The 22598-nt window shown below is 37.3% G+C and overlaps 1 protein-coding gene and 1 pseudogene across 1 annotated transcript in view; both read left to right on the forward strand.

The window, feature by feature from the left end:
- Positions 1-22598, forward strand: part of CDKL2 (cyclin dependent kinase like 2) — a 48155-nt gene that overhangs the window by 21105 nt on the left and 4452 nt on the right. The window contains exons 4-12 of the mRNA XM_029927768.1: positions 945-1123; positions 3089-3201; positions 4663-4802; positions 14049-14137; positions 16790-16925; positions 17796-18094; positions 18694-18787; positions 21460-21583; positions 21945-22051. Of these exons, the coding sequence (XP_029783628.1) occupies positions 945-1123; positions 3089-3201; positions 4663-4802; positions 14049-14137; positions 16790-16925; positions 17796-18094; positions 18694-18787; positions 21460-21583; positions 21945-22051 (1281 nt within the window). The remainder of the gene's footprint in view (positions 1-944; positions 1124-3088; positions 3202-4662; positions 4803-14048; positions 14138-16789; positions 16926-17795; positions 18095-18693; positions 18788-21459; positions 21584-21944; positions 22052-22598) is intronic.
- On the forward strand, positions 11291-13324 carry LOC115286665 (annotated as a pseudogene).

A 22598-nucleotide genomic window follows, 5' to 3' on the forward strand; every position in this document is an offset into this window, starting at 1 on the left:
ACTCTTTTTACATTTCTAATTGCTTGATGAATGCCTCCACTTGGGTGCTCAATGATACACTTGAAAGCCCAGATAGCTCAAACTAAACTACTTATTATTCTATTAGAACCAACTTCTTCTAGACTTTTCTTTTTTTGATGGAACCACCGTTGTTTTAGATTCCTAGGTTTAAGTGAAATATCTGAGATTACGTTGTATGTTCTGTTGATTCTTGATTGAAAATATTTCTAACTTGAATCTCTTTCTATTCTGCTCCTCTACACACCAGCCTTGTTTGGGCTCTTATCCTCACATAGTTGTCCCACGGCTCTGCTCCTGGCCTTTAGTCCCTTTTTCTGATTTAGTTTGTTTATGGGCCAACATTTATAAATACCATATTGGTTATGTCACTTCCATGGGTTCCCGTGGCCTTGACTCCAACTCAGACTTCCCAGGCTGGAGGTTGAGGCAGCCATCCACCCTAGTATATAACCTCTACTCTAGGAAGAACACTTCCCCAAAGTTTCCTGATCCATTTTCCGTGTTTGCTCTTTTGCTCTTCTTGTTACCTTCACTTGGACTGTCTTTCCATTTCTACATTTATCCAGGTCACACATAGTGTTAGAGACCTATCTTCCATAAAAATTTCCCATGACCATTCTAGTCTTCAAGGATAGTGTTACTCTCTTAGTCTTAAGAGCAGTCATTAAGAGAACAAATGATTTGGTATTTAGTAATATATATTTCATCCAGTATCTTTGGTTGTTTAAGTGAAGTTTCAAGCATAACTGTTCTTTCTTGCCCAGCTAGGTCCCAGTTTCTTTAAAGCCAGGAACAATTTTATATGCTTTTATTTGTATTCGTTTTAGGGACAAAAACAGTACCATACACATGGCAGGTGCCCAAAAAATAATATGCTTCACTTGATGTGCCAATTGATATGTCATATTTGCTTTTTGTCTTAGATCATACACAGAGATATAAAGCCAGAGAATATATTAGTCTCCCAATCTGGCGTTGTCAAGCTCTGTGATTTTGGATTTGCACGAACATTGGCAGCCCCTGGGGAAGTTTACACTGATTACGTGGCAACCCGATGGTACAGAGCTCCAGAGCTGTTGGTTGGTGATGTCAAGTATGGCAAGTAAGACATCGACAAAGGAGGTGGAGGGCGGGGAGGGCAGATTTAACTCATTTCTCTTGATAAAATAGAAAATATTTCTAATATAATGAAAGATCCCTTTAACACTGAAAGGAAGTTTTACATTTAGGAACTTTATTTATTTATTTATTAAAAAATTTTAAAGCCAAGTTAACACGTAGTATAATAATGATTTCAGGAATAGAATTTGGTGATTCATCACTCCCATATAACACCCAGTGCTTATGCCAACAAGAGCCCTCCTTAGTGTCCATCCCTCATTTATCCATTCTCCCATCCAACACCCCTCCAGCACCCCTCAGTTTGTTCTCTGTATTTAAGACTCTTTTATGGTTTTCCTCCTTCTGTTTTTATTTTATTTTTCCTTCCCTTCCCCTATATTCATCTGTTATGTTTCTTAAATTTACATGAAATTCATCTGTTGTGTTTCTTAAATTTACATTTAGGCAACTTCATGACTACTTGTTCTTTTTGATGCTTCCTCTTTAAATGTGTGTGTGTGTGTGTGCGCGCGTGCACGCAGTGAGTTGGGGTGAGCATACTTATTTTAAAGGTAGAGAAATCAAGGTGAATGAGTGGTTTTGTATGTGTGTGTGTGTGTGTGTGTGTGTGTGCGCGCACGTGCGGGGTCTATTTTCCACAGTGGGTTGGAAGTAGATGTATTTATCACTTGTAAAGAGAGACAACATTGATTGGATAAGTCTGACACTGTTGGAATGAGGCAAGGTGGAGTTGACAAAGATGGGGGCTAGAAACATAATTGAGTGGAATGTTTTTAAAATATAAATTATCTGCATAAATGAATTTTTCACAGAAGAAGGGCAGGTAACTCACTGCTTTTGGTAGACATCTTTCTGCAATGTTTTCTAGGGTTCCTGAGTGGCTCCTTCGGTTAAGCGTCCCAATTCTTGTTTTGGCTCAGGTCATGATTTCACAGTTCATCAGATCCAGCCCTGTGTCCAGCTCCGCAACAAGCATGCAGAGCCTGCTTGGGATTCTCTCTGCCTCTCTCTCTGCCCACTTCCCTCTCCCACTCGCATGCTCATGCACACCCTCTCTCTCTCAAAATCAATAAACATGAAAAAATATTTTCTACACTTTCTATGTTTTCAGTGGACATATCATTAGTACTTTCTTAATTACTCTGAGTTCTCATTTTGTTGTTATACTGTAATTTTATACTACTTTATTTTTGATCTTATTAAAAAATTTTTTTTAATGTTTATTTTTTGAGAGACAAAGCATGAGCAGGGGAGGGACGGAGAGAGAGGAAGTCACAGATTTTGAAGCAGCTCCAGGCCCTGAACAGTCAGTATAGAGCCTGATGCAGGGCTCGAACTCACAAACCATGAGATCATGACCTGAGCCGAAGTCAGATGCTTAACCAACTGAGCCACCCAGATGCCCCTTTATACCATTTTATAATTCAGCTATGACCTTAAACAATTTCAAGGTAGTTGTACCTATGTGAATGACACCAGCATATTCTTCTTTAAGTTCTTGTGTCTGATTTTTAAGATAATGTTTCTATTTTTCCTCTTAGCACTTAGTTCCCTTTGCTGTTACTAATGTGTGACCAGCAACCTTCTCCTGTGCTGTTTACAGTGTATGGTGGGATAGACTGATTAACCTTGTTAGAATCATATGTAAACAAAGAATGAATAGGCTTTGAATGGAAACCCAAAATAGAGTACACATAATAACAGTTTAGATTTTTCAGAAGCCTTTTCCTTCTTGTCACGTGATTGAAGTTTCTGGAAATCTGACTTAAGTAAAATTGGGAATTAGTACTTGAAATTTATAGGGAAATGTATTTTCATGAGTAATTTAAAGCTTACTGGTACTATTCTTAATACCAAGAATACCAAATAGTAATATGCAGAACAGATTCAGTCACAATAAACATAGTAGGATGCCAGATATTATACCACATTGCTTTTATTTCAGGGCTGTTGATGTTTGGGCCATTGGCTGTCTGGTAACTGAAATGCTCATGGGGGAACCCCTTTTTCCTGGAGATTCTGATATTGATCAGCTATATCATATTATGACATGTTTAGGTAAGATTATACATCTGCATTTTAAATTTTAGAGGTTTTCCCCCCTATGTTTTTGTTTGTATTGATTTTACTAATTGTTAGTATATTAGAGTATGTTTTAAGTGGAGGTAGGGAGCAATAGGAAAATTTCATCTATTTATATTAATTCATTCTCAGTCTGGCTATGGTTTGTCTGACAAATGGTCTTATTCATGCTCTCATCCACCCTCCTGCCCCACTCCCCACAAAGAAAAGAGCAAAGACTGTACATTTTCTCTGCACTTTTGCATTCAATAAATCACATGTAGAGGATGTAAATAATCTTTTTTGGGGTGTGGGTTACCAGCTGTTTGGTGGAATATGACTATTACCCTCATCTTCATCTTCAAATTGAGAGACAGAAACTTCTTCGGAAGTTTAATCTTGTTGCAGATATGACTTTTGTTGTTAGTGCTTTGGACAGAATTTTAAAGCTAGATTATCAAAGTCTTACATTTGTTGAAATACCAACTTCATATTGGGAGATGGATCTTGGAAAATGGAAATAATGTGAAAATACTTGGGGGGGGTGTCATTTAACTATTGGATTTTAAGTTTCCAAGGTAGAAACTCCATAAACAATACAGTAGTTCCTTTTTTTTTATTTAAAGAAAATTTTATGTCTTTATTTTGAGAGTGAGCTGGGGAAAGGCAGAGAGAGAGGGAGACAAAGAATCTGAAGCAAACTCCAGGCTCTAAGCTGTCAGCACAGAGCTCGATGCGGGGCTTGAACCCACAGACTGTGAGATTATGACCTGAGCTGAAGTCAGATGCTTCACCGACTGAGCCACCCAGGCGCCCCTACAGTAGTTTTTTATAGCAGAATTTTCATATGTATTTTATACTAGATTAGGTACTAAAGTTGAAAAATATGTAAGTGCTCAAATCAGACTTTAGGAAAAGGTTCAAAATCAGTAGATTTTTAAACTTTTGAAAAAAAATTTAATTTAAAAAAATTTAAAATTAAAACCATTTATTTTCATTTTCAAATTAAATTCTTAAAGGGTGGAACTGATTTATCTAGATTCTGATCATATGACGAGTAATATTTTCATTGGTTTGGTCAGCACTTTATGCTTTGTTGTTAGAAATGAAGTGTTGGTACTTATATCTAAAAAATTATAAAATGTTCTTTATCTGTCCTTTTCCTATGCTCTCTCATGACTTCAGTTCTAATATAGTGACTTGTGAATTTTCTAAATGAGTAGGTTGAGATAAGAATGTTACTTTCCTTGAGTTGACTTATGTCAAAACTACTATTGAAGCCTGCCAGGTGCCGTCACCATAGGAACACTGTTTTTGGTGGATTTTGTATGCTGTGACAGCCCCAAGTACAAGTCCATAAGATGTGTTCTACTCTGTTGTCTATGCCACATCACCTGTGTCTGTGCCATTTCTATCATGATGTATAAGGACAGAGATGTGTGCTGTTCTCACTTCCAGGTAATCTAATTCCAAGACATCAGGAGCTGTTTTATAAAAATCCTGTGTTTGCTGGAGTAAGGTTGCCTGAAATCAAGGAAACAGAACCTCTTGAGCGACGCTATCCCAAGCTCTCTGAAGTTGTGATAGATTTAGCAAAGGTAATCATACGTTTTACTTTCTTACAGTGAATTTATATTGTGGAGACATAGTTTTCTCTTGTTCTTGTCTAGTCGATCTTTTGGGTCAGGAATTTCATCTATTGATTTTATTTTGTTATTATTATTATTTTTTAAGTAAACTCTACCCCCATTGTGGGCCTCAAACTCAGGACACTGAGATTAAGAATTGCATCCTCTACTGACTGAGCCAGCCAGGCCTCGCCCCCTGCCCCCGCCCTTTTTTTTTTTTTTTGCCAGTAGGCCCTGTGCCTAACATGGGGCTCAAACTCACAACCCCCAGATCAAGAGTTGCACGCTCCACTGAATGAGCCAGCCAAGTGCCCCTGTATTGCTTTTAGTTTTTGGATTTTTTAAAATTAATTTCTTCTCAAGTTAGTTAACATGCAGTGTAGTCTTGCCTTCAGGAATAGAATCCAGTGATTTATCAATTACATGGAACACCCAGTGCTCATCCCAGCAAGCACCCCACTTGATGTCTGGCACCCATTCTCCCCACCCCCATCAACCCTCAGTTTGTTCTCTGTATTTAAGTGTCTCTTATGGTTTGCCTCCCTCTGTTTTATCTTATTTTTCCTACCCTTCCCTTATGATCATCTGTTACGTTTCTCAACTTCCGCATGTGAGTGAAATCATGTCATGTGATATCTGTCTTTCTCTGATTTATTTTGTTTACCGTAATACTCTCCAATTCCACCCGTGTTGTTGCAAATGGCAAGATTTCATTCTTTATCATTGCCGAATAGTATTCTATTGTGTGTATTTATATATATATATGTGTATATATATGTATATGTGTATATATGTATATATATTTATTAAATTATATATATTAAATTCGTAGAGATTTGAGCTCTTTCCATAATTTGGCTATTGTTGATAGTACTGCTATAACCATTGGGGTGCACGTGTCCCTTCGAATCAGCACTGCTGTATCCTTTGGATAAATTCCTAGTAGTGTAATTACTGGGTCATAGGGTAATTCTATTTTTAATTGTTTGAGGAATCTTCATACTGTTTTCCAGAGTGGCTGCACCAGTTTGCATTCCCACCAACAGTGCAAGAGGGTTCCCCTTTCTCCACATCCCCACCAGCTCCTGTTGTTTCCTGAGTTGTTAATTTTCACCAATCTGACTTGTGTGAAGTGGTATCTCATTGTGGTTTTGATTTGTATTTCCCTGATGATGAGTGATGTGAGCATCTTTTCATGTGTCTGTTGGCCATCTGGATGTCTTCTTTGGAAAACTGTCTATTTGTGTCTTCTGCCCATTTCTTCATGGGATTATTTGTTTTTTTCTTGAGTGTTGCATTTGATAAATTCTTTATAGATTTTGAATATTAACCCTTTATCTGATATATTTGCAAATATCTTCTCCCATTCAATCAGTTGCCTTTTAGTTTTATTGATTGTTTCCTTTGCTGTGCAGAAGATTTTTATCTTGATAAGGTCCCAATAGTTCATTTTTGCTTTTATTTCCCTTGCCTTCAGAGACATGTCAAGTAAAGAAGTTGCTGTGGCCAAGGTCAAATAGGTTGCTGCCTGTTTTCTCCTATAGGATTTTGATGGTTTCCTGTCTCACATTTAGGTCTTTCATCCATTTTGAATTTATTTTTGTGTATTGTCAAAGAAAGTGGTCCAGTTTCATTCTTTGGCATGTTGCTGTCCACTTCTCCCAGCACCATTTGCTAAAGAGACTGCCTTTTTTCCATTGGATATTCTTTCCTGCTTTGTCAATGATTAGTTGGCCATATATTTGTGGGTCAATTTCTGAGTTCTCTATTCTATTCCGTTGGTCTGTATGTCTGTTTTTGTGCCGATACCATACTGTCTTGATGAGGACAGCTTTGTAATATAGGTTGAAGTCTGAGATTGTGATGCCTTCAGCTTTGGTTTTCTTTTTTTGACATTACTTTGGCTATTCAGGGTCTTTTGTGGTTCCATACAAATTTTAGGATTGTTTGTTTTAGGTCTGTGAAGAATGCTCATGCAATTTTGATTGGGATTGCATTGAATATATAGACTGCTTTGGGTAGTATCGGCATTTTAACAATATTTGTTTTCCAATCCATGAGCATAGAATGTTTTTCCATTTCTTTGTGTCTTCTTCAATTTCTTTCACAAGCTTTCTATAGTTTTCAGCATATAGACCTCTTACCACTCTGGTTAGATGTATTCCTGGGTATTTTATGGTTTTTGATATAGCTGCGTATGGGATTGATCCCCTTATACCTCTTTCTGTTGCTCATCATTGGTGTATAGAAATGCGACTGATTGCTGTACATTGATTTTATATCCTGCAACTTTGCTGAATTCCTGTATCAGCTCTGGCAGTTTTTTGGTGGAGTCTTTCAGATTTTCCATGTAGAGTATCATGTCATCTGTGAAGAGTGAAAGTTTGACTACTTCTTTGCCAATATGGATGCCCTTTATTTTATTTTGTTGTCTGATTGCTGAAGGTAGGACTTCTAGCACTAGTTAAACAACAGAGAGTGGACTTCCCTGTTGTGTTCCTGATCTCAGGAGGAAAGCTCTCACTTTTTCTCCAGTTAGGATGTTCTTAGCTGTGGGCCTTTCACATATGGCTTTTATGATGTTTCAGTATGTTCCTTCTATTCTGACCTTGTTGAGAGTTTTTATTAAGAAAGGATGCTGAGGGCACCTAGGTGGCTCAGTTGGTTAAGCATCTGACTTATGCTCAGGTCATGATCTCACGGTTTGTGGGTTCAAGCCCCGCATCAGACTCACTGACAGCTAGCTCAGAGCCTGGAGCCTGTCTTTGGAGTCTGAGTCTCCCCGTCTCTCTGATCCTCTCCTGCTTATGCTGTCTCTCTCTCTCTCTCTCTTTCTCTCTCTCTCAAAAATAAATAAAAAAAAATTAAAGAAAAAAAGAAAAAAAAGAAATAGTTAAAAAAAAAAAAGAAAGGATGCTGTATTTTGTTAAATGCTTTTTTCTGCATCAATTGACAAGATACTATGGTCTATGGCCATACCACCCTGAACGTGCCTGATCTTGTCTGATCTTGGAAGCTCAGTAGGTTCGGGCCTGGTTAGTACTTGGATGGGAGACAGGATACTATGGTTCTTATCCTTTCTTCTCTTAATATGATGTATCATGTTGATTGATTTCTGAATATCGAACCACCCCTGCAGCCCATGAATGAATCCCACTTGATCATGATGAATAATCTTTTAATGCACTGTTGAATTCAATTTGCTAGTATCTTGTTGAGAAATTTACTTCCCCTTGTTAACCAGGATATTGGTGTGTTTTCTCCTTTTTAGTGAGGTCTTTGTCTGCTTTTGGAATCAAGGTAATGCTGGCTTCATAGAATGAGTCTGGAAGCTTTCCTTCCGTTTCTATTTTGGAATAGTTTGAGAAGAATAGGTATTAACTCTGCTTTAAATGTCTGGTAGAATTCCCCTGGGAAGCCACCTGGCCAGGACTGTTATTTGTTGGGAGATTTTTGATAAGATTCAGTTGCTTCGCTGGTTATGAGTCTTTTCAAATTTTCTATTTCTTCTGATTTGAGTGTTGGTAGTATGTGAGTATCTAGGGATTTGTCCATTTCTTCCAGACTGTTCAGGTTTTGGTATATAATTTTTCACAGTATTCTCTAATAATTGTTCATATTTCTGTGGTGTTGGTTGTGATTTCTCCTCTTTCATTCATGATTTTATCTATTTGGGTCCTCTCTTTTCTTTTTGAGAAGTCTGGCAAGGGTTTATCAGTTTTGTTTATTCTTTCAAAAAACCAGCTGTTAGATTCATTGATCTGTTGTACTGTTCTTTTGGATTCTGTATTGTTTATTTCTGCTCTAATAATTATTATTTCTCTTCTTCTGCTGGTTTTGTGCTTTTTTTTGCTGCTGCCTGTATAGTTCCTCTAGGTGTAAGGTTAGGCTGTGTATTTGAACCTTCCTTGCTTCTTGAGATAGGCCTGAACTGCAATGTATTTTCCTCTTAGGACTACCTTTGCTCCATCTCAAAGGGTTTGCACTATTGTGTTTTGATTTTCATTTGCTTCCATGTATTTTTAAATTTCTTCTTTAGTTTCCTGGTTGACTTATTAATTCTTTGGTAGGATAGTCTTTAACCTCCATGTAATTGAGGTCTTTCCAGATTTTTTTCTTGTGGTTAATTTCAAGTTTAACAGTGTTGTGATCTAAAAGTATGCATGGTATGATCTCAATCTTTTTATACTTGTTTAGGACCATTTTTTGAACCAGTATGTGATATATTTTGGAGAATGTTCCATGTGTACTTGAAAAGAATGTGTATTCTACTGCTTTAAGATGAAAAGTTCTGAATATATCTGTTAAGTCCAATGTGTCATTCAGAGCCATGTTTACTTATTGATTTTCTGCCAAGATGACCTGTCTGTTGCTGTAAATGGAGTATTAAAGTCCCCTACAATTATGGTTTTATTATCCATACATTTATTTGTTTATGTTTGTGATTAATTGGTTTATATATTTGGGTGCTCCATGATGGGGCATAAACATTTACAATTGTTAGCCTTTTTTTTTAAGTTTATTTATTTTGAGAGAGAGAGAGAGAGATTGAGAGAGAGAGAATCCCAAGCAGGCTCTACACAGTCAGCACAGAGCCGAATGTGGGGCTTGATCCCCTGACCCTGGGATCATGATCTTAGCCAAAATCAAGAGTTGGATGTTTGACTGAGCCACCCAGGTGCTCCCACAATTGTTGGCTCTTCTGGATGGATAGATCCCTTAATTGATATAATGCCCTTTTCCAACTCTTGTTACAGTCTTTGTTTTAAAAGCTAGTTTGTCAGATATAAGTATGGCTACTCTGGCTTTCTTTTGATGTCCAGTATCATGATAGATGGTTCTCAATCTCCTCACTTTCAATTTGCTGGTGTCCTCAGGTCTACGATGAGTCTCTTGTAGGCAGCATATAGATGGATCTTTTTTTTTCTTTTAATCAATTCTGATACCCTATGTCTTTTGATTGGGGCATTTAGTCCATTTACATTCAGAGTGATTATTTAAAGACATGGATTTAGTGCTATTGTGTTATCTGTAGGTTTCATGTTTGTGGTTATGTCTCTGATATGTTACAGTGTTTGCTATTTTTCCACTCACGGAGTCCCCCTTAGGATCGCCTACAGGTCTGATTTAGTGGTCATGAACTTCTTTAGTTTTTGTTTGGGAAAGCCTTTACTTTTCCTTCTTTTCTGAAGACAGCTTTGCTTGATAAAGGATTCTTGGCTGCATATTTTTCCTGTTCAGCACATTGAATATTTCCTTCTACTCCTTTCTGGCCTGCCAAGTTTCAGTGAACAGGTCTGCTATTGCCCTTATGTGTCTACCCTTTTAGGTTAAGGCTTATTTGTCCCTAGCTACTTTCATAACTCTTTATCTTTGCATTTTGCCAGTTTAACTATGATATGTCACAGTGTTGACCTGTTTTTGTTGATTTGAAGGGAATTCTCTGTGCCTTTTGGACTTGGATGCCTGTTCCCTCCCCCAGATTAGGGAAGTTCTCAGATGTAATTTGTTCAAATAAACCATCTGCCCCTTTCTCTCATTTTTCCTCTTCTGGAACTCCAGTGACACAGTTATTATTTAATTTCATGGAATCATTTACCTCTCTAATTCTCCCTTGGTGATCTAGTAATTTCCTTTCCCTCTTTTTTTCAGCTTCATCATTTTCCATAATTTTATCTTCTATTTTACCTGTTCTCTCCTCTGCTTCTTTCATCCTCCCTGTCACTATATCTAGTTTATTTTGAATCTCATTTATAGCATTTCTTAATTCATTGTGGCTATTTCTTAGGTCTTTGATCTCTGTAGCAGTAAATTTTCTGCTGTCTTCTACACGTTTTACAAGCTCAGCTATTAGTTTCATAGCTGTTATTCTAAATTCTTGTTCAGATATATTGTTTATATCTGTTTTGAGCAATTCTCTGGCTGTCATTTATTTCTGGATTTTCTCTTGAGGAGAATTCTTCCATTTTGTTACTTTAGCTAGGTTTCTATCTTTTACATTTTTAATAGCTTTTTTTTGTGTCCTGCATCTGTGAGTACTATTATTTTAAAAAGGGTCATACACTGTCCAGGGCCTGACACTTCAGGAAGTGTTTTTGGAGTGTGTTGAATGCACTTTATTGTTGCCTTTTGACTGCTCTATCCCACTGATCAGTCCTCTGCAAAGATCCTCCTTGCTTGTAGTGGTGAATGTTTGGACCTTTCACCAGGTGTGCTTTGATTCATGCATTGCAGTAACCCTGATTTGTTCTTGGGTGAAAGTTTTTTCTCCTAGATTGCAGAGTAGAGGGGAAACTGGCTATCACTTTATTGTTCACCTCTATTTCTTCTCATAAGATGTTTTAGTATGGGATGTCATGCCACTTATTGGCACATTAGAAGTAGGTCTATCCAGGCGTCCCAGCCGACCAAGCGTCCTTGCCGCGCCTCTGGCCAAGGTTTCAACAGACCTCACCAAAATGCAGTCTCAAATGTAACACGCCATGGAAACGATGATGTTCACATTCCACAAGTTTGCTGGGGACAAAAGCTACTTAAAGAAGGAGAACCTGAGGGTACTGATGGAAAAGGAGTTCCCTGGATTTTTGGAAAATCAAAAAGACCCCTTGGCTGTGGACAGAATAATGAAGGGCCTGGACCAGTGCCAGGACGGCAAAGTGGGTTTCCGCTTCTCGCTCCTCGCCGGGCGCACCATCGCGTGCAGTGACTATTTTGTGGTTCTCATGAAGCAGAAGGGGAAGACGTAGGTAGCACCGAGCCGCCCTCCCACCCCAAGAGAGTTCTCCTGAGGGTCCCTCACAGAGTCTGCCCCACAGCTCCCCGCTGTATAAAGGATTCCATGAGCAGATCGGGACCCTCAGAAAATGTATGCATAAAATGCAATCCCCGTTTGAAGGGCAGGGCAAGTACAGTCAGTAAAGCCAGATAAGCTTTTCATTTTTTATATCACCTGCATCCTCTTGCCCTCAATAAACAAATTCCTTTTTTAGTTCCTCAAAAAATAAAAAATAAAAAAATAAAATAAAAGTAGGTATATCCATGCCACAATGGTAGTACCCTGCATTTGGACCTTGGTGGCTGTAATTTTTTACATTAAGAGTTTTAAAAATTAAGAAATTTGGTAAGAAGATCTTCAAGGAGAAAGGCCTGAAAAAAATTGTTAAAGAAATTTTTTTAAAGCTTATTTATTTTGAGAGAGAGAGAGAGAGAGAGAGAGAGAGCGAGCGTGAGAGCGAGCAAGCACCAGTTGGGAGGAACAGGGAGAGAGAGGGAGAGAGAGAGAATCCCAAGCAGGATCTGTACTGTCAGCAGATACGGAGCCCAAACCCACAAACTGCAAGATCATGACCTGAGCCAAAATCAAGAGTTGGATGCCTAATCGACTCAGCCACCCAGGTGCCCGAAGGCCTAAAAATTGTATTTGTTTTAAGAACCATTTAGTGTTATCTAGCATGTTTTAAGTATGAAAACATCCTCATAACAATATATTTCTAATGTTTAACATTTGAAATGCAAGCCTATGTAAGTGGAAAAGAGAAGAAAAGTAGGATAAGGAAATAAAAAGAAAGGTAAAGAACTAGCAAATTATTTTTTTAATGTTTATTTATTTTTGAATGAGAGAGAGAGAGAGGGGGGAGACACAGAATCCAAAGCAGGCTCCAGGCTCTGAGCTGTCAGCACAGAGCCTGATGCAGGGCTTGAACTCAAGGATCATGAGATCATGACCTGAGCCAAAGTTGGGAGCTTAACTGATTGAGCCAGCCAGGCGCCCCAAGAACTGGCAAATTATTAAAGTATAGGGCAAAGGATCATGACCTGGACTGTATTGTTAAGGAGGCTTTTGCTTAGCCACTAGATTTGCTGAAGCTAATTTATAAAGGATCATCACTTTTGCCTTGTGTTTGAGGAGGATAGGGAAATTCTCACTGGACGTTTTGGAATTGTTAGCTCAAAAAATTCTTATTAATTAGGACTGTCCTGAAATATTGATAAAATAAGTGCAGTATATCTAAAGCACTAAGATCACATCATATTTACTCATGATATTTTATGCTTTCTAAATGTTTTAAATAACTCATTAATAAAAGTTTATTAAGCTTATTAACAATTATAACAAGTTATTAGAAGAATACATTTCTACTTTTCTATGTAATATTCTAACAGATTTAAATAGATTTTATGGAGGCTAACTTTATGATCTGTCTATAGAGATTTAAAGGGAATTAAGGTTAAAGTATTATCCAATTTATGTCCCTTTATAATAGAATTCTGTAGCTTTTAAACACTTTATTATGGACAATTTCAAACATAGAACAGTAGAAGGAATAGCAGTACAAGAACCCGTGTGCACTTCCCATCGAGCCGCGACACCTAGCTCCCTGACAGGCTTCCTTTACCTGCGTCACCCTCCTCGGCTCCGTTTTCGGGAGCGTTTTGAGGCAAATCCCGGGTATCATATTACTTCACTTACAAATACCGTAATCATTTGTTGAATTTTTCTTGTTCATGTAAAGCTATTTATTGAGTTTCTTCTATTTTTCCTGGCATTAAGTGGTCCTAATAAATCACATCAAGACTTGCATTAAAATAAAATAATCTATGCGAAGTATGCAGCACAGTGATGTACACAGAATAGGCCCTTTCCCTTCCATTTTGCAAGGGCTTTAAATTTTGAAAGTTTACGGTAGTTCCTTAATATTAATAAAACATCTAACCAATGCTCAAAGTTTCATCGTAATTTCTTTTTATAGTTTGAACTAAGATCTACATGAAGTCTATAGATCACAATTGGTTGATATATCTTAATTTACAAGCTCATCTTTATCTCTTTTTTATTTAAACCTTTCAATTTATTTGTTAAGGAAAGTAGGTTGTTTGACCCTTAGAATTATCCATATAGTATATTTTAATATGCTCCTCTGTCTTGTGTTTCTTATAAGCTAGAGCTACAGCTTGATCAGAATCAGGTTGATTTTTGGCAAGACCATGTCATAAGAGGTTTGTATATTTCCATCTAGAGACATTACATGTCTGATGGTTTTTCTTTTTGTGATATTAACAACCACTAGTGGTCATTGTCTAGACGTGTATTTTTTTCTTTATCATTTATTATATTTTTAAAGTTCATTGACTATAAAGAGCAATTTTCTATATTTAGAAATTTAAAAGTTGGCAATTTTTCTTTGAAATAAGCTGTATGTATTCCTTGTTTTCTAGAAATGCTTACATATTGACCCTGACCAAAGACCCTTCTGTGCTGAGCTCCTGCACCATGATTTCTTTCATGTGGATGGATTTGCTGAGAGGTATAGTACTGTCTCATGTTTTCCGGGGTGCCCCAACCTAGAGCTAAAGTAAGGGTATTTCTCTTATTTCTGTACCCACCTGCTTTTATATGATCTCAAATATTTACCACACTGCCTCTCTTCAGCCTTAGCAATAATGCCGTTCCTAGGAGTGGTCCCCTATAGTCACTAAATTAAGGATCTTGGTTTTCATGAAGCAGTTACATCATGCTTTTCTTTCTTCTCCCTGTGGTGACATCTACCACTCAGATCACTGATTTGTGTGTTGCTATGAGCTATGTGATGCCACCATCTTGGGTACGGATGCATTTCCTGTTGCCACTGTACTCACACCCGTGCTGGGACCTTCATGTGCCAAATGAGTGCCACAGCTGCCGGTGCGGTCTCTTGTGCTGTCTCAGCTGCTGGCATCAGTGCAGCTTACAAAACCAAAATAGTGGGATGAGTGGCAATGACAATGCTTTGTATTTCTACAAATGTGTTTAGCTTAATGAAAGATACCTCAGTTCTCGTATTGCATTTGCATTCAATTAGTTGTGATATGTTGTTTTGAAATCTGCAAAGAAACGTTAGCCTCACATACATATGTAGTTGGAAAATGGAAGAGTATTTTAATAGCCCTTTAAGATAATTGCGGGTATTTTTTATTGATTCCATAACCAAAATTTTGATACTGTACCAAAACTTGGCAGTAGTAGTTTCTTATGGATTGGCTGCATTGTGGAATCTGAAACATATTAGTCAACTTCCCTTACTCTGTTACATTAAAATCCATTTATCTATCTTCTTGCACTTTGAATAGATCTTTTAGCCCTGTGTGCTTTTGTGACATCATTATTAGTCATTTAGAATATACTGTTTTGCTAAATAATGCAGATCTTTAAAATGGGGACATATTTCATTATATAGTATCAAAAACTCACATCATCTCTCATCAGAAAAGTCTTTTTAGGGACACTTCGGTGGCTCAGTTGGTTGAGTGTCCGTCTTCAACTCAGGTCATGATCTCACAATTTGTGGGTTCGAGTCCTGCATCAGGCTCTGTGCTGACAGCTAGCTCAGAGCCTGGAGCCTCTCTTCAGATTCTGTTTCACCCCTCCCTCTCTCTCTGAACTTACCCTGCTCACGCGCTCTCTTTCTCAGAAATTAAACAAAAATTTTTTAAAGAAAAAAAAGAGAAAAAAGAATTTTAGGTATTGGGAATCAGCTATGGTCACACAAGTGGGCACAAGTTTAAGAGAATTCTAATTTTGCATAAAAATTTGAATTTTATCATTAACACAAATATTGTTAGTTGTTTTTCTTTTCATTTTTCAAAAGAAACTGTCTGCAGAATACTCCAAGTCTGAATAACTGTGGTTTTCTGTTATCCTTTCTTTCAAGTAAAAAATGTTGCATTAAAGAAGAAGCTTAGTTGAGGGGTGCCTGGGTGGCTAAGTCGGTTAAGCGTCCAACTTCGGCTCAGGTCATGATCTCACAGTTCGTGGGTTCGAGCCCTGCGGTAGGCTCTGTGCTGACAGCTAGCTAAGAGCCTGGAGCCTGTCTTTAGATTCTGTGTTTCCCTCTCTCTCTGACCCTCCTCTGCTTGTGCAGCCTCTCTCTGTCTCTCAAAAATAAATAAAAAGCAGAAAAAAAACCTTAAAAAAAAAAAGAAGCTAGTGGAGTTTGTATCTCCAACAATAACACAGTTCCTTTTAAGACAGCCATTGCACTTCGGTTCTTGGGCAGGGGGTGCGGGGTGCTTCATGCATATCCCCTCGTTCGCACAGGATATGAAAAAAGACTTGTATTCAAAGGTTTTGATTTAATAAAGTTAATACTTCTTTATTATTTCATAAAGGACATTTTTAAGCAAAACTGCCTTTTTAAAAAAAACTGAGAATGTGTGTATGAGTATGAAGAAGGCAATAACTGTTAGAATAGTTTGGTGCTGTTGCTTCAATCCTTGGCAAAGTGCCAGCAGTTTGCCCTACCACTGCTTTTACACTTTTTTTTTACAGGGCCACTGTTAATGTAGAGAAAAACAGTCTTCGTCGTATTCAGACAAGAATAGCTTTCACCCTGTGAGCCTCCTGAGGAGTTCTCAGGGGTTCCCAGGGTTCTACAGACTACCCTCTGAGATCTGCTAATCTAGGCCACGCTTTTTCTCATTAAATTTTTTTTAATGTTTATTTATTTTTGAGAGAGAGCCACAGAATGTGAGTGGGGGAGGGGCAGAGAGAGGGAGATACAGAATCAAGCAGGCTCCAGGCTCAGACCTGTCAGCACAGAGCCTCACCCGGGGTCGAACTCACGAACTGTGAGATCATGACCTGAGCTGAAGTTGGACACTTAACTGACTCAGCCACTCAGGGTGCCCTGATAATTTTTCTCATTTTAAATAACATAGTCTAGTTTAATAATAAATTTAAGAAAATATCTTGAAAATGATTCTTTTCTGGATTTATCTGTCTTATACAATTTTATTGTTTAAAAAAATTTTTTTAATGTTTATTTATTTTTGAGAGAGAGAGAGTGCATGCAAGCAGGGGATGGACTCAAACTCAGGAACCACAAGATCATAACCTGAGCCGAAGTCAGAGGCCTAACCCACTGGGCCACCCAGGCGCCCCTACAATTTTTTATTGTATTGACAAATGTATTTTTATATAGGTTTTCTCAGGAACTACAGTTAAAAGTACAGAAAGATGCCAGAAATATTTCTTTATCTAAAAAATCCCAAAGCAGAAAGAAGGAAAAGGAAAAAGATGATTCCTTAGGCGAAGATAGGAAAACGCTTGTGGTACAGGTAAATGTCCATGTTTTCATGTGTGTTAAATTTTAAATGTAATATATCCTTTGATTTTTTTGAGAAAAATAAATGAAAATGAAAAAAGGTTTTCTGAGTAGTAAGCAAGTTGTTAACTTTTTAGCTTAGTTGTAAAAATGTATCTTCTCTGTAGACCTTACCTTTTGAAAAACTATCTTAACATATCATGTATTGAGTGTCTACTGTGTACCAGAGTATGTACCAGACTGTGCAGTGGGTCCTGTCAGGAAGTCATACTCATCTAAGAACATGTAGACCCACGTACTCACATATACACACACAAACATGAATACATGCACATACCATTTTTTCCTTAAGTGAACAAGAGAAAAATATTTAGAAATTTTTTGTATAAAGTAGAGCATTTTAAAATTGAGATTTGGGTATTTAATTTACGTGACGTTTACATTTGCATGTAGGTTATCCAGAATCTGTTCTTGGTAAGGTAATTCCAATCGACCAATAACCCACTCCCCTTTTTTCAAATGAACCAAAAGAAGGAGTTCTCAATTGTGTATTTTCTGACTTTAGATATGTAAGAGCAAAAGTAGTGATACTTAATTCCTCTTTCACATTCTTCTACTGAAATATATATACATGTGATATATGTATGTATCATATTAATCTGATATATAGCAGAGCCAGTGTGGATTGCATTTCTATTTAAAATAAATGTCTGACCAAGAATTCCGGGTGTAATTTTAATTCCATAGATAGAATAAAGAAAAAGGGGCACAAGAAGATGATATTTATGGAATTCTGCTATAGTTGACATATTCTTTATAGGAAGAGGTAATTTTTCATTCTCCTCAGATCATTAATGGTATTAACATTTTTATTAATGGTCAGGATACCAATGCTGATCCCAAAATTAAAGATTCTAAAGTGTTTAAAATAAAAGGGTCAAAAATGGATGGAGAAAAAGTTGAAAAAGTCAGTCGCGTTTCAAATGCCAGCTGTCTCCCTGACAAAGGGATGAGCTACACCAAAACAGTGCCTTCCACAAGCCTCAGAGATTGCGGCGACGGCAGTGTGGATCACACCAGAAATCCCGGCGTGGCAATCCCCCCGCTCGCGCCCAATCTTTCTGCGGTGGCTGCTGGTGTTAATTCTGGAATGGGGACTATCCCAGAAGTTCAGAGTTACAGGTACGAAGTAGGAAAATAAGAGCAAAGTGCTGTGTGCTGTTTAAGGGTATGTTTGCAAATTGCGAGCGCTGGTCGATTCAGCCACGTTCTGCTTTCAGGCTTCTGGGTGCTCTTCGCTCTTGTAAGCATTCTGTTTCAAAAGGTTATTGGCCTATGTGATGAAAATTACCAGTATTTTATAAAAAAATTCACCTGAATCCTAAGAAAGTGGATTATACTATGGAAGGTGAGGAGGTCTCTAACTATTTAGTCTAAAAATGTGGAAGGAGGTCCTCATAATAAAAGAAATCATTGGTTTTGAGGGGCTGCTGCTATATGGTATGTCTGTGAGTATTTGGTGGTACAAAGAAGCTCCTTTGAGAAATTTTTCTGGAAGGAAAGTAATTTATTTGGTTGGACTTGGGAGCTAGGTGGGAGGCATGAGAGCAGTGGTAAAGGACAGAACATTTTACCAGAATTATGTGCATTGTATGATTATGAGTCGGTATTAAATGCTGATTAAGCTGCATGTCTCTTAGTTTTGTGTCATTTGGTTTTGGTTTTATGCTTGAAAAAGAGTTACTGCTGGTTCTCACTTACATTTGTTGTTGTTGTTGCAGAGTGGATGAGAGAACCAAGAAGTATTGCATTCCATTTGTTAAACAACATAAACATTCTCCATCAGGCATTTATAATATTAATGTGACCACATCAGTAAGTGAACTTTTATTCCCAGTGATGGAAGAGCAAGCATTAGTCGGTCATTTCTAGACTTCTGTTAATGTTAAATATAATAGTGAAGAACTGGGAATCTTATTTGGAGACATATCATAGAGTGAAACCTTAATTATACATATATCATCCCAACCTGTCACAATCATAAATGTGAAAGTCTTAAAGTTGAAATAAGTTTTGTAAGTCTAGATGTTTAAATGTATTATTTAAATGACATCTGTTTTAATTTTTTTAGAAATAGTAAATTTTCTTAACCTAATACTTAGTGATCAGTTCTTTTTTAGAATAGGTGACAAGATAAATTGTTGTATCTCACATCAGATTTTTGGTGAAAGTATTCTAGGGGCACCTGGGTGGCTCTGTCAGTTAAGTGTCCAACTCTTGAGTTTGGCTCAGGTTATGGTCTCATGGTTTGTGGATTCAAGCCCTGCATTGGGCTCTGCACTGACAGTGCGGAGCCTGCTTGGGATTCTTTCTCCCTCCCTCTCTCTCTGCCCCTCTCTTGCTTATGCTCTCTCTCTCTCTCTCAAAATAAATAAACATTTTTTTAAAAAAGAAATTTTTCTATTTATTCATTTAACAAATATTTATTATTTATTATGAGACACTGGAGGTGAATCAATCTCTCTCTTCAAGGAGCCATGGTCTAATAAAGGAAAAACAAATTAAAACAATGTCAGATTATAAGAATGGAAGCATGCACAAGGTTCAGAGGTGTTGGGAAGGTTCAGAGGAGTGTCATTATGCTCAACATAACTGTCAGAATGCTTCTTTTTATTATTTTATTTTATTTTATTTTTTAAGTTTATTTATTTTTGAGAGAGAGAGAGAGATACACATGCAGTGCAAGCCAGGGAGGGGCAGAAGAGAGGGAGAATCTGAAACAGGCTCCAGGCTCTGAACTGTCAGCACAGAGTCTGACATGGGGCTCGAACCCACAAACTGCGAGATCATGACCTGAGCCAAAGTCGGATGCTTAACCAACCGAGCCACCCAGGTGCCCAGAATGCTTTTTTTTAAAAGTTAACTTAAATTGTCATCATCACTCTTCCACTCAAAACATGCCATTGACTTGTCATCTCTGAGTAAAGACCAAAGTCCTAACAGGGCTTCTAAGTCCCTGATTGACCCAGGTCCCCATCCCTCTTATTCCACCCCTGGCTTCTCTCTCTCTCTGGAAATTTTATTTGTTATTAAAGTTTATTTATTTTGAGAGACAGAAAGAGCGTGAGCAGGGAAGGGGCAGAGAGAGAGGGAGAGAGAGAATCCCAAGCAGGCTCTGCGCTGCCAGTGCAGAGCTTGACTCAGGGCTCAATCTCACCAACTGAGATCATGACTCCAGCTGAAATCAAGAGTCAGACCCCTGGCTACTCTAACTGTTGGTCAATCTATTACAAGCCACCGATTCCCTTGTATTCCTTGAACCTGGCCAGAGATGCTCCTATATTTGGGCTTTTGCACTTATTTCCTCTGCTTTAGAACATTTTTCCTTTGGATGAATTGAAGAATTTGCTTCTTTTCCACCTTGGCTTACATGAGGCCTTATTGCGAGGTCTTCCCTAATATTAGAACTCATTCTGTTTACCATTACTTTTCTCTCTCCTTGCTTATTTCTTTTCCATTGCATACACCTCTGTATTTGCTTATTTATATATTGTCTGTCTCCCGAACTAGAATGTACATTTCCAAGGCAGGAACATATGCTTTGTTTTCCTTACAGCTCTACCCCACACCTAGAATGTGTCTAGCACCATAGAAAATGCCTCCAGAATGTGGTGAATGAGTTCTTGTGCCAGGGAATGGGAGGTGTGGATGTATTCCCAAAAAAGTATTTTTCTCTCAAATTTCCCTTGTCTACCCTTCTCATTATCCTCAAAGCTGAAAAATAATGGCTTTCTCTTCTTATCTCTCATGATTGGGGCATTACATTTGCTTTTCTTTTCATTATTCTTGGCCCACAATTTCTGTATCCATAGTACTTTCCCTTTTAAAATATCCTCCTGATTTCTTTGTAGATATTTTTGTGTTTTACATTCTTGATCTGCTTTGGAAGATTACTTTGATCAGCAAGGCTTTTCAGAGTAGCTGGCTCAATAGCACTTTGCTGGAATTGATGTCAGCCTTCTTTCAGGCATTGCATAATCAACACTGGCTGTTAATTTTAGATCTTATTTCTCTTTATCCTTATTTTTAAGAGGCAGTCAGGAAAAGAGGTAGAGATTAGTGGGGAGAAGACACACTTGAGTCCTAATGAAAATTAATGGAGGCAGAGCTAATCCTAAATTTTCTTCAACACCTAGGTTGAAGACCAATATCCCTCCCCTCTGCCTCAACCTTTATTTCTGAGATGTGAATAATTTATTATAAACACCTTTTATGTATTTTGTCACTCTGTGAATATGTAAATTTAATAGTTTAAACTCATTATTTTTTTGGACATTGCAGATACTTTTTTTGAACTGATTATTTTATAACTAATTTGAACCAAGAGTCTTAACACTTACTCTATTAAAGAGCAAGCAGAAAATTCCACATAAAGAAACTCAATTCTTAAATTCCTAAATTTTAGGATATCAATATGGTAGTTACAAAAGGGGCAGGCCAAGCTTATCTGGAAGCTAATTCACTTGTGTTAACCATTCTGATCTTAGGTCACAAGCGAAAAGAGCCTACTTCAGGCAAATAAGAAAAGAAGGGAATACTCAAAGACAGATGTCCGTTTGCCTGAACTGAACTATAATCATCTCCCTGAATTAAGAGCCTTGGAAGGCGTTGGTATGTATAATGCTTTTACTGTTTCAGTCTTTTTGTTTAAATTATTTGAAATTTATGTTAAATTGGGGTGCCCACTGGCTCAGTCAGTGGAGCATGTGACTCTTGATTGCAGGGTTGTAAATTCGAGCCCTATCTTAAGTGTAGAGATTACTGAAAAATAAAATCTTAAAAAATAAATAAAATGTATGTTAAATAAATGAATATTAAAAATAAAATGTGACTTTATTTACATATGTAAATATGTACAGACTAATGTATGTAAATATGTACACTAAGTATATACTGACGGACAGTTATAAGATGTGGAAAACTAACACAAATGTCTAATTTTTAAAATGCATTTACGGTTATTTTTATCTAGCTCGAAATTCCAGGTTAATAAGGAAGGAGAACAAAAATCTCACAGAATCTCGAATTCCTTCTCTGGCCACTATCGACCTGCACACCCCCAGTACTGCATTACATCAGGTACAGAAATGCTCTGTAGATGGGCTAGAACCTGGGCCTCTTGTCCTTTCTAAGCATCTTAGGGAAAACTTGCTCTTAAAGATTGGGCAGGCTTATTGGTGAGATGCATACAGTTTTATTTGTCAAGTCTTGTCTTACTGTTTATTGGACTTCGTACCTTTATGACATATATATTTATATATGTAATATGTGTAATATATATAAGTGTATATGTATATATATACTTATACAGACATTTTTCAGCTTACAGTCATCAATTTTTTATAGATTAAAAGTGTGTGTGTATATGTGTGTATGTAGCCTAGATATGGCTTTTATATAATTTTTGTGGTAATTTATAGTATTTCAATGCATTAAACCCAAAGGTATAACCTATCTTTTACTCTTTGAATTGCCTTTATCCTTTAAAAATGTATCATCTATTTGATATTTTCGCCAAGACAGTCTACTCTGTGCATGTTAAAGATTTGCCATTCCATATATAAATATTTTTCCATAATTTCTCTTAATTCTACAGAATATTTGTTTCTGCTGCTTTCACAACCAT

The sequence above is a fragment of the Suricata suricatta genome, chromosome 1, assembly GCF_006229205.1.
Source record: "Suricata suricatta isolate VVHF042 chromosome 1, meerkat_22Aug2017_6uvM2_HiC, whole genome shotgun sequence".
Lineage (NCBI taxonomy): Eukaryota > Metazoa > Chordata > Mammalia > Carnivora > Herpestidae > Suricata > Suricata suricatta.